The 12,175-nt window shown below is 47.6% G+C and overlaps 2 protein-coding genes across 2 annotated transcripts; one reads left to right on the forward strand and one right to left on the reverse strand.

The window, feature by feature from the left end:
* Positions 1–19: 19 nt before the first annotated feature.
* On the forward strand, positions 20–4,529 carry PRELID1 (PRELI domain containing 1). Its single transcript, XM_028718481.2, has 5 exons — positions 20–374; positions 1,942–2,167; positions 2,272–2,385; positions 2,903–2,981; positions 3,689–4,529. Exons 1-5 carry the CDS (start codon positions 283–285, stop codon positions 3,826–3,828), a joined length of 651 nt encoding a protein of 216 aa, XP_028574314.2. The 5' UTR covers positions 20–282; the 3' UTR covers positions 3,829–4,529.
* Positions 4,243–10,071, reverse strand: MXD3 (MAX dimerization protein 3). Its single transcript, XM_028718484.2, has 6 exons — positions 9,649–10,071; positions 9,339–9,438; positions 7,864–7,893; positions 6,149–6,263; positions 5,476–5,644; positions 4,243–5,019 (listed from the first exon to the last, which is right to left on the reverse strand). Exons 1-6 carry the CDS (start codon positions 9,716–9,718, stop codon positions 4,901–4,903), a joined length of 603 nt encoding a protein of 200 aa, XP_028574317.2. The 5' UTR covers positions 9,719–10,071; the 3' UTR covers positions 4,243–4,900.
* Between the last annotated feature and the right edge of the window lie 2,104 nt (positions 10,072–12,175).

Genomic DNA, 12,175 nt, shown 5'->3' on the forward strand with positions numbered 1-12,175 from the left:
GGGCCTGCGTCCCCAAGCGCGCGAGGAGGGAGGAAGAAGGAGGCAGCGGAGCTGAGGCGGCGGAAGCGCCTGGGCTGCTCGTCGCGGAAGTCGCTGCTGCTGCTGCCCTGCCCTCGCATGGCGGCCGCTGGGCGCCGCTGGCCGCGATCTTCGGGACTGGCCGTGACGCCGGAGAGAGGCCTCCGCCAGCGAGAGGCCCGGGAGGCGTAAGGCGGGCCAGGCCGCCGGGCGACCGCCGCCGTTTCCTCTCCGTCTCCTGCAGGATCGGTGACCGCGGAGGTGATGGGGAAATACTTCCTGACCCTGAGCGTCCTCAAGGGGCCCTGGGACCAAGTCTTCGCCGCCTTCTGGCAGCGCTATCCGAACCCCTACAGGTGAGCGCGGGCCCCCCCTCGCCAGCCCTTTCATTGCAGGAAGTGAGAAGGGCTGGGGTGGGGGAAGCACAGTGTTTTCCTCGTAGGAGATGCCGGGCGACAGCCTGATAGAGCGATACTTTCTCCCTCCCGTGATCCCTGCTCCCGTCATTGGCTCCGGAGCAAGCCCCATACATTTCGGGTGGCCCCGCACTCGGGGCAGATGCGGCATTCCCAGTCCGAGCCTGTTCACGTACATACAGGCTGCTCGGTTCGCTGGTGCTTGCCGCTAGGGGAGCTCGCGTCGGGGTGCTCGCAGCCCCGACTTGGTGGGCTTAACCTGGCGACCTGTGCTGCCCCCAGCGGCGGTCTCAAGACGGGGTAATGCAGTGGGGACAAGTCTGGCGGGAGACGTACGTGCTGGTGAAGCAGTTGCCTTTCTTCTCTGCCTTGGCCAAGGCCGCTGCATGAACCTTTCACCTAGTGCGCCGGGAGAGGCTTTGTGGCCATCAGGGCGTAATCTTTGATAGCCTCTTCTTTGAGGCTAAGCCGTCGGAGCTTGCCGTTTACCGATCATTTGGATTTTGGGAGGTGGGGCAGGGCAGGGATTTCTATAAACAGGAGTAAATAAGATCAAAAAGATTTGCTAGATGATAGATTAGCATAGGCAGATATGCTGGAGGTACGGGTGTGGTGTGTGTAAAAAATATAGAAGTTTGCTCTGGAAGAGCCATTTTCAAATGCCACAGGCAACCTTTTCTCTTTGCCTGTTGCCTTGACTCTTGAGGAAACCATCCTCTTAACCAGGCTTCCTCAAACTCGGCCCTCCAGATGGTTTTGGCCTACAACTCCCATGATCCCTAGCTAGCAGGACCAGTGGTCAGGGATGATGGGAATTGTAGTCTCAAAACATCTGGAGGGCCGAGTTTGAGCTCTTAACACTGCTGTAAAAGTGCACATGCACAGATTTGTGTTTTCATTACGGATCAGTTGATTAAAACCAACTACTAGCTTCTGGTGGTGATTGACTCGCCTGTAAATCAGCCTGTAAATCATCTGGCAACACCGGGACCTCAGGTAATCCTTTTTTCCTTTGCAGAGTGACTTGAACTCAAGCTGAGCTACAAAGAAAGATCCCAGCCAATCTAAGCAGGGCTTGAAGTCAGCACTGATTAGCTGAGTGGCACTGTCATTAAGCCTCAATTTTGGCTAGGGTCAGCTACACTTGGGAGCTCTGCAGCTCCCTAAGCCACATTTTAACATCGTACATGCTATCTAGTGGAGGTGGCTTGGGGAAAACAGCTAAACTGGGGCCTAAGTGGGAAGAGGTAAGCAGTCCAACTAGGACTGCTGAGTGACTGGATAGGCGGCAATGTACTCTTGTCACATGATTATACACATAGGAAAGCTTAGAACAGCCTTCCCTCAGTCTGGTGCCCTCTGGGACTACCAACTCCTATCTGCCCCAACCAACATGGACATCAGCCAGGGACGATCAGAGTTGTACTCCAAAAAAACAACTGGAGGGCACCAGTTGAGGAAGCACAGCTTAAAATGAATTCGTCAGACGCTCTTCTCTCCTCCCCAGCAAACATGTCCTGACAGAAGACATTTTACACCGAGAGGTGACAGAAGACCAGAAGCTGCTTTCCAGGCGGCTCCTCACCAAGACCAACAGGATGCCTCGCTGGGCAGAGCGCTTCTTTCCATCCAATGTCTCCCACTCTGTCTACATCCTCGAAGATTCCATTGTGGACCCACAGAACCGAACCATGACCACATTCACCTGGAACATTAATCACGCACGTCTTATGGTGAGCAGGCTTTGAGCAGGGCTAGCAGCATAAACTCCTGCTGTGTTTCGTCCTATGGGGGGAGTTGATGGTCATGTTGTTGTGCCATCTCTTGTGCCTTGCAGGTGGTGGAGGAGCGGTGTGTTTACAGAGAGAACCCTGAAAACAGTGGCTGGACAGAAGTCCAGCGGGAAGCTTGGGTTTCCTCCACTCTGTTTGGTGTCTCGCGTGCTGTCCAGGTGAGTGGTCAGTGACCCGTGTCTCTTGATATACTTCAGCTGCAAAGAGGCAGTCTTAGAAGAGCTCAACATGACGGGTACCTTTGGATAGTTTTGTAACTTGGAACTAGGGCTGGGCGATATCAGCTTTTCATCACTGCGGTGTAGCACCAGCCAAACATCACAGTTTGGTGATATACCGCAGTGTTGAAAAAACAAGATGCATTGGCCTCTGCCTGCGAGACACTAGGTGAAACTGCCCCTGCTCTTGCCTCAGGCACAGCATTGGGGCTCCTTTGACTGCTTGCTGTGGGGAGGAACTCAGGAGTGGTGGCAGTTTCACCAGTGAAAACTGACATCCTGGCCTGCTCCTCATACAGCTCCTGGCCGATGTATTAATATATCACCCAGGTCTACTAGGAACATAGCTGATGAGCCAGGCAGATTCCTCTGACTTCAGGTTGTGTAAATGAGTAGACTCCGGCGGTGGCATTCGTTATTCTTTTCTCTGCTCACTCCCCCTGTATTCTTGTTTTAGGAGTTTGGCTTGGCCAGGTTCAAAAGCAATGTGACCAAGAGTACCAAAGGGTTTGAGTACGTGCTGGCCAAAATGCAAGGTGAGTACTGTGGTGGTGAAGGAAAGCGTCTGAGAATATGCCACGAGCAAACAGTGGGATGGAGTTCCTAAGCCTCCAGCATTGTTAGCACATTCAGGTTCTAAAAAGCACAGCTCCCTTTTACCAGTGCCAAGATTTCCCCCCTTTAGTTTACTGCACCCATGAAAGCATGTAAATTTTGTTCGGAGAGCAGCAAATTTGCTGCATCAACCGGACCTTAGGCTAGCACCAAATAGGGTAGAGCTTGTTCCATTTTCTGCAGGAAGTCCCAAGAGAGTTTTGGGTTGCTAATTTCACCAGTCCTGCTCCAGAGTAGTTTCAGCATTCTAAACCAAGGAATGAGGTGAAGACAGAAAATGCAGCTTTAGAATGTCTGGATCTACCTTTTGGGGGGCAGGCGTCTTCAGTGCTTGTTCTAGGTAAACCTGTAGACTTCAGATTTTTAGCTAGTGGCAATATGGACTATTGAGAAAACAGCAGGAGAGTTTCCCTTTGGCTCCCCGTTTCTCTTTTTCCAATTGGTGTTTCTCGTGAACATTAGGGCTAGATAAAATAACACTTCCTTAACTATGTGGAAGGAGATGCCCACTGTAGAGAGTGATACCTAAACAAACAGCAGCAGCAAACTAAAACGCTTACATTGATTTTTTGTTCAGACCTTCAGGCAGTTCAGTGGACATACTTAAGAGCTTTTGGCTTTATTACAGGTGAAGCACCATCCAAAACCTTGGTGGAAACTGCAAAGGAGGCAACCGAGAAGGCCAAGGAGACTGCCTTGGCAGCAACTGAGAAAGCAAAGGACTTGGCTAGCAAGGCAGCTACTAAAAAGAAGCAGCAATATGTTTGAAAAAAACTCAGTTTTCCTGCTGTGGGGAATAGAATGCAACAAAATAATACTGGAAGGCTTACCTGTCTGTAACTAAGCGTCTCTTCCCTTGGGAAGCATGTCTCTAGCTTTTGTGTTTTTTTTTAAATTGAAACTATACAAATCTGACAATCATCTTCTTTCTAAAAGGTGTAATTATCATTAAAAGAATAGACTTCAAGTTAATCCAGTGCCAGGGCCTGTTCCTCAGGTGGGCACCAATTTTCAAAGCTGTGAATAAGCCAATAGAAGTCTTCCTGTTTACATTTCCCTTCTATGCAACTTGGAGGTCTCTGTATATTAAGATGTGGGTGTGGGTGGCTGCTGGTTAGTAAGTATGCTATAAACAGCCTCACCCATGTTTTGCATTCTTAGGAGAAAACCAGATGAATAGGATGCAAGAAATTAAAAACCTTTACTAGAATACTGCTGAGTACATAAGCGGATGGGTCACAAAACGGAAGCAATGTTTGTTTCGGGGGAAATCAGATACTTCAATTGGGTGGAATGTGCCATGGAATGAGAGCCCACTAGCCATTGTCCTAACTGTTCCCAGCTCCCCTTGACGCAACCCATTCCATGTTGAGGAATTTGAGATAAGAGCAACCCGGATTTGCTAGCTTGTTCATCCTGCAGTCCTGGAACTAAGTGCATATCTGCTATAAAGTTGGAATGATTCAGTATTGTTGCCCTTGTTGAGACTTGCTTCCAGTCCTTAACAGGCCAAGCCTAGTCTTTCTGACTAGGAGATGAGACACACAAGCTTTCACAGCGGGTGGGGCACACAAGACCATATAGCTACCCCATGCATAGCGTAAGCTGTCTGGTACACATTAAGTGCTGTCCCATTATTGAGTAATCCAAGTCTTTTATCCAAGTCTCTAGAAAATGTTCCGGCTTGGTCTAGCAGAAAGGTAGAGGTACAGCATGGGTAGCACTGTCCTTTGCACCATGCAGAGTTTTGTTCAGAGCCAAATTCCATTCATGAAATCCTGACTTTGCTGCTGGAAATCCATCTGGGTGAGAGCTGCCCTTATAACTAGGCTTCTGTCCATCATAACCAAAAGTTGCTGGCACTGGAATAACTGTGTTCCTGCCCAGTGCTGAAGGCAGCCACAACATCATCTTCAACGCTGCTGAATGCCAGACCTTCCACGTCCACTTCTGCATCTTCTGTAGCAGAAAAAAATAATACATCAGAGTTCTTTACCCATACAGGATCTAGTATCTTTTACAGACACTCCAGAAGGTCACTAGAGGCACAGGAACTGGGACACCTCCAGATGCTGCTGAACTGCAACCCCTGTCATCCTTGGTCATCCTTGCAGAGGACTGATAGGAGTTGTAGTCTGGCAACATTTGGAGCTGTCACAGGTTCCCCACCCCTGCCTTCCACAACCTGGTACTCTCCATGTTTTGGACTATAGCTCCCATCAACCTGAGCCAGCACAGTTGTGCTGGCTGAGACTGATGGGACTTATAGTCCAAAATGTCTGGAAGGCACCAGGTTGAGGAAGGCTGTAGTAGGAAATGTCCAGTGTACCCTGCTCTTACACTTATGCCTTCAATAGAACGCATCCAGCTACGGGGACCGCAGCACAGCCCATCCGATTGTACGGCAACACCCACCTGAATCGGAGCGTTCGGAGGAGAACCGAGAAGAGTCCAGGCTATCGGTTCGCAGCCTCTCCACGCTGGAATGAGCCAGCAACTCTTCCAGCCGCTGGTGCAGGTTCTGCTGCTCACAGCGTAGCCTCTCCTTCAGTTGCTGTGCTCTCCGCTCCTGCTCTTCCAGCTTCTGGAAGGGGAAAAGGGGTCAAGGACAATATCCAATAACTATAGCAAATGCTTCGGCTCTTTCCAGGTTCACCAGCTTTTGTGAGTTTTTGGGAAGCAACTTTGCACTTCCATCACAGCTGTCCAGGAGGACTTTGATGTCTGGCTTATAAATTCCCTGGAAACATTTGGGTGGCCACAGCTGCTGGCAAGATGAGAGATCACAGGGGTATGATCCAGCAGGGCCAAATGAAGCACCCAATGTGAATTAGTTCATATGCGGTAAAGTAAAAAGGTATACCCCTTAGCAACGCAACACACTGCTAAAATAAGAGGTTTAGTCACACTCATGTGGTTTTTCACCCCTCTGGAGGTTGGAAGCTGTTCGATCCATTTCCAGCCCTACTCAGTAAATCTGTTGGATCCTGCTCATACACCGTCTGTCTCATGTGTTCCAAGTTTAAAGTACAAGGCTGGCAAGGCAACCTTGAAAGACAGCCAGTAAGCAGGGAAGTGTGTCGCTTACCTTAATATGCAGCCTGGCTCTGTGCAAAAGACTAAGGGTTGTATAACGAGAGCACTCCGTGTTCATGGGGACCTGTTGCTTTAGCTGATCCAAACAATGACGCAGCTGAGCCCTCCTGCCAGAGAAAAAGAGATCACAATGTGGGTTCGATGCATGAGATGGCACGGGAGCTCGCCGTGTCTCTGGGTAAGGCCTTGAGGCAACTTCCAGGCTCTTACAAAATTGGGAAATTTGTGCCTAAGTCTCCTCTAGCTATAGACATCCATGTAGGCCAGGTCTCAGACTTCATTGTAATTAATTAACTTTATGTACAGAGGGGGAAACGGAACCAGATCTCATCATCTGCCGCAACTCTTACATGCCTGTGTTCCTGAATCCAAGCAAGCTGATATGGGTAGATGGATAAAGGTAGCAGATAAATACAAACTGGGATGGTTATAATAAGTAGCTTGAGCAGAATTACAGACACCCAGACCCAACCAACATGGCTTTCTTCCCATCTCTCATTGTACAGAAATCGTGGTAGAGTGATCCATGGCTACTGCACGCAGGATCTTAACAGTTGGAAAGCCCTATCATAAGAGCACAGAACTAAAAACTGGCCCAAACGAGTTGTATCAGAAGATCCATAACACGGTCTTTGTCTAGTTATCAGAGGTGTGTGTGTGTGTGTGTGTGTGTGCGCATAAGATTGAAGTGATTTGTGTGTGGAGGCGGTTAACTCCTTCAGACGTCTTTTAACTTCTTTAAAAAAAACACAGGAGTTCCAATCATGACTTTCCTGACATCTCATCTATTTACTGTAGGTATTGAGTTTTATGGTCTAAGTTGAACATCTTGTGATCCTCTACCCCAATGGAAACAACATGTGAGCATTTTAAATTAAACCAGGAACTCAAAAAAGGCATTTTGGCAAGATATGATGTACAGGGATTGACAATTATGCAATGTTAATCAGGAGTGACAAATTTATCACGTGGCACCTTCATTGCAGGAGGTGCCAAGATCTCAATGCTGAAGAGTCAAGACCAGGGGTCAGCAAACTTTTTCAGCAGGGGGCCGATCCAATGTCCCTCAGACCTTGTTGGGGGCCGGACTTTTTTTTTTATAAAATGAACAAATTCCTATGCCCCACAAATAATCCAGAGATGCATTTTAAATAAAAGCACACATTCTACCCATGTAAAAACACACTGACCGTCTGCGGGCCAGATTTAGAAGGCGATTGGGCTGGATCCGGCCCGCGGGCCTTAATTTGCCTACCCATGGTCAATACACTTTATTTACTTAGCTGTGGTAAGTACATGTTAACTTTATCACAATTTGATCGGAAAGTATGTATAGTCCTCCAAATATTTCACATACTTCTTCCCTTCCATCACCCTCCATGGACATTTGCCTATGTGCATCTCCATTTAAAAATAAAATCCTATTGAAAACTAGTGGTCAACAGCGTGCTAACTCCTTATACAAAAATTCGGTGCACATCTCCTAAGTTTGGCAAGGTAGAAGTGGCCTGGGGCAGCCTTCTTACTCAGCTGTAAAATGCTTTTGCTACTTCATGAATTCCATCTCTCTACTTAGACAGGAAGTGCTCTTATAAAGAGCAGCTAGTATGTTCAGTGCTGTCAACTCCCACTTCTTACTGAACATGATAAATGAGAAATTACCCCTCTTCTCCCTGCAACCCCAGCCCTTCCTATATGAAAATTTACCTGTGCTTCTCCAGCTCATTGTGCACAGTTCTGAAACGAAAGAATAGGAAATAAGATTAATGGATCACATTTAGATTTGTAGAAAAATGATAACTGGTTTTGTTCACATTGTCCACCGAGACAGAAAGTTCTCATTCAATCCCAGTAAAATCCTACCTTCCCAAAGCTCAATGTCTACTATCCACATAGTGAATATGCAGGACAGGAGAGGAAGAAGATCCATTTCATTCTCTAAAGTAGTTTATGAAGAAGCCCAGTAACTGGCACTGGACTGGACCAGTCAAGGTCCTCTTTGCTACATCATCAGAAACCCACACATCCAAGGGCCCAGGAAACATGTAATAAATAGCACAGATCCCTAAGTCTGGGGTGGCAGGTACAAGCTTGAGGTAATGTAAAACTAAATGCCTATTTGAGAAGAGTCAGATTTCACAGAGAAAATGACAACTGCAAGAGGTGGGTGTAACTATTTCTGCAGTAAGAAAGCCGAGAGGTGGTACATAGCTCAGGGATGGAGCATATGGTTTGCATGTAGAAGGTTCCAGTTTCAATCCTTAACATCTCTAGGTAGGGCTACAAAAGACCACTGCCAGCCAGTATAGACCAGGCAGGCAACGTTGTGCTCTCAACATGTTGTTGGATGGCAACATAGCTGCATGGCTAATTTGCAAGGATGATGGGAGATGCAGTCTGACATCACATTGGCTATGCAACAGGTGGACCAATGCTCTGACTCAGGATAAGGCCGTTTCCTATGTTCTCATGCTTGTGGTTGCGTGGCAGTGGCACAACTGGTTTTAAAGAACCAGATGTCAGGAATAGTCATAACTGCTAACCTCTCTGCCAGGAATGCAGCTCCTCGGAGCTTGCACAATGTCACAGGAAATATGCAACCATCAATTAAAGCATTTTGTTTCCTGCAATTAGGACTTCTGTCTCCTATTGGATAGTAACACAGTAGAGTATAGGAACCTCGGGGTTCATGTATTGAAATGTGAGCCTTGCTCCAGTGGAAAATGTAAAAGCAAAACAAAATACCTAGTCCAATTCCTGAGCAAGGTAAAACCAATGAAAGAGGAGCTTTTGATTTTCTTAAACCACAAAGCCAAAAACTGATGTCCAGGAGAGAGAAACAACTCCACTGGCGGCTACGGCTTGTATCCAACTAATTTAATTCAGGGTAGACACACTGAAATTCATGGATCAGTATTAATCAAACCCAGTAACTTCAGGTCTACTGTCCATACAACTAATGCTGCATTCAAAACTGCTTGCCTCATGTCATATACAAGCATTTTGTTTCTGGTGGCGACCCCATCACTTTGAAGAAGCGCTTTGCCAGCCTCGCTGAGATTTCACACCCCCATCTTCTTTATTTTTATTTCGCTATATAGACTTCTATTTTCAGTTAGTCCATCACCAGATGTTCCACTGCAGTTCCAATGGCAATAGTAGAACAAAACCCGGACTCTTACCTGAGGTTTTGCAGGGCATTCCGAGGCTTGGACCTCTTCCGGGGCTGCAACGAGTCTTTCCCGGAGTAAGGGGACAGCGAAGCGTAGCCATGTTCGGCTTCTGCGAGACAAAATCCGAGGCTCGGAACGATTTCGCCTCCGCACCATTTAATAACCCCCAGCCCACTCCTTTTCTAAGGAAGAAACCCTCCGCCCCACTCCCACGGAGGAGAGCCGGTCCTGCCTGCCTCCGATCGAGGAGCCACAGTATGGCCCTCATACCCCGCATAACCAAGCCACCGCCCCCGACCCTGAGATAGGCAGGTGGTACCTCTCTCCCTGCGCTCCAGGTACTCCGCCGCTTGCAGCAGCACCTGAATGTTGCTGGCCATGAGCTCCATGACAACAGGCTCGGACCGAGCGAAGACTTTGTTACACCGTAACCGACCCACTGCCTTCGGCTCCGGCTCCGCCCCTTCGAACGCTCCGAGGTTCTAACCCCGCCTCTTCGAACCCTGGCGGCAGCCGCGGCAGGCCTCGGCACCGGCTCCAGTTTTGGCGCGGGCCACAAGCTTCGCTCCAGGAGCCGAGAGCTGCTTTTTGAACTGCCCGGAACTCCCAACACCTGTGACCCTCTGAAGCTCCGCGAGCCCACCCAGCTGACTTGTTTTGAATCTCACCCTGCGGCGGACGTGGCCTGGGAAACTAGCGCTCTCATTGGCTGAAAGCCTTGACCAGGCGTGGCTACGTCACTGCAGTTTCAAAACAAATTCGGGCGGGAAAAGGACGGGGCTTCAAATTTGAATTGGAGGCGGGGCCATCGCTCTCCAGCGGGAGTACAGTATATTGACGTGAGGGGTTTTTTAAAAATAAGGCTTCTAGGAGGAGGTCAGGCTTCTAACACCTCAGAATTCAGAGTAGTTCCTTCGTTCGACAATTTAGACTAGAACCCCTCGCTTCATGTGTCGCTCAGTAGTAGAGGAGGTGCTTTGCATGCAGAAGGTCTCAGGTGCAATCTCCAGGTAGGACTAGCAAAGACTCCTTGTTGCAGAGAGTAGCTCATAGCTGTCAACTTTCAGATTTGAAAATAAGGGATCAGCAGCCTCGAAAATAAGGGATCAGCAGCATAACTGTCAACTTCCGGGTTTGAAGATAAGGGATCAGCAGCCTCACCTGTCCCAGAGACAGTCTATGGGATATCTAACAATCTGGGATAGCAGCGGGAAACGGCGCTGAAATAAGGGAATTTCCCTCAAAAAAAGGGAAGGTTGACAGCTATGGAGTAGCTGCCAGTCAGTGGGCAACACTGAGGCAGATGGCCCATCCAGTGCCCTACCTTGGGGCAGCTTCCTATATGTATGGATGGGAAAGGTGCAAGAGAATTTAAGGCCTCCTCTTGTCACCACAACTCATGTGGTTGGGGAGGGTAAGAAGAGTGCTCTGTGAGAGAAGTAACCTGGGCTCACTGTTATAGTGCAACAAGATAATTTCTCATAGGGAAAACAAAGTTTATCTGTCATATACTGCTGTTATTTAATACAATAGTTTACATGAACATGCATAATTTAAAGTAAGTGTGTGTGTGTGTTTAACTTGCATATCCTGACTGATTTCCAGTCACATAAGGTAGTCATATTTTCCTTATAGAGTTGGGCTTGTGAATGTATACGCTTCACCACATCCACACGGTTATAATTTTGACAGACATGGTGGGGAAGCTCCTCAAACATAGACGTCTACTGTGTCTCATCTGCAGTTTATATGGAAGCACTCGGGTCTGGGTTAGGTATGACCGACAGGGCCATTTACCCAAGGAAATCCAAACCTACCATGGTGTCAAACAAGGCTGTGTCCTTGCGCCTACTTTATTCAACTTCTATATTAACTCCTTAATAGGAAACATGGAGAGAAAAAATGCCCACCCCCCTAAATTGGCTACTACACCCCTCCCAGTTCTCTTGTATGCGGATGATGCAGTTCTAATTTCCTTCTCCTGTGTAGACCTAAGAAAACTTCTAAGATCTCTCACTGTTTATTGTAATGCCTAACAATTAACAATTAACTATAGCAAATCCAAAGTTATGGTGTTCTCTAAAAAAAGAATGAGACACAAATGGAGAATTGACAATTGACCTATTGAACAGGTATCATTTTTTAAATACCTGGGTATAACCTTCCAGGAAAAGGGCTCGTGGCATTATCAGGTTAATAATACTATTGCAAATGCCCAAAGATCTACCAAAGCTATTTTAAGGTTTTTCTATGGAAAAGGGGGCCTCCCAGGTCTTTGCTGCAAAAATATTAACACAACTGACATGGTGGGGTTGATTCATGGGTAGCTGCAGGGAAACATTGCAGTAATGGAAAAGGAGAAATGGAAACACAATTATATCCTCTGCTATTTTGCAGAGTAAAACAGAAGGCCTGTAGTCCTATTGGTGCCGGCTGCAAGTAAGCCCTGCCAAGTTCAAAAGGGCTTTTTCCTAGGCAGGGGTGTACAGAACTGTAGGCCTACCATATACCTTAAGTTATGCCAAGGCCTAATCCCCTGCTGCCCTCACCCTCACTGATGGAAACTGTTGTCAGCCCTGTTCCTACACTACTTCCTAAAGCAAATGTGAGAGGAAGCTGACAATTGCATTATAATGAAAATTCATAATAAATCTTACAAGTGGAGCTGGCTATGCTTTTAGAATAGTCACCACTCCAAATGCAGCTGGGGAGATGGTCATATGAAGGACAGAGGGAAGTTCTGCACTGGGTTTCTGGGATGAAAATCAAGGGGTTTGGTAGAGGCGGAATTACAGCCAAAGTGTTGGCAGCATTAATTGCTGAAGGTGGACACCCATGTGAAAGGC

Source organism: Podarcis muralis, chromosome 2, assembly GCF_964188315.1.
Source record: "Podarcis muralis chromosome 2, rPodMur119.hap1.1, whole genome shotgun sequence".
NCBI classification, from domain to species: domain Eukaryota; kingdom Metazoa; phylum Chordata; class Lepidosauria; order Squamata; family Lacertidae; genus Podarcis; species Podarcis muralis.

Bases quoted from the DNA above. Each gene is read 5' to 3' on its own strand.
- PRELID1 (XM_028718481.2), top strand. From the start codon at position 283: ATGGGGAAATACTTCCTGACCCTGAGCGTCCTCAAGGGGCCCTGGGAC. The intron at 2,168-2,271 runs GTGAGCAGGCTT...TGTGCCTTGCAG, and splicing joins TTAATCACGCACGTCTTATG to GTGGTGGAGGAGCGGTGTGT. The intron at 2,386-2,902 runs GTGAGTGGTCAG...TTCTTGTTTTAG, and splicing joins GTGTCTCGCGTGCTGTCCAG to GAGTTTGGCTTGGCCAGGTT.
- MXD3 (XM_028718484.2), bottom strand. From the start codon at position 9,718: ATGGAGCTCATGGCCAGCAACATTCAGGTGCTGCTGCAAGCGGCGGAG. The intron at 6,264-7,863 runs GTAAATTTTCAT...TTTCTCTGGCAG, and splicing joins AATGAGCTGGAGAAGCACAG to GAGGGCTCAGCTGCGTCATT. The intron at 5,020-5,475 runs GTGGGTGTTGCC...TTTCTGCTACAG, and splicing joins CTCCGAACGCTCCGATTCAG to AAGATGCAGAAGTGGACGTG.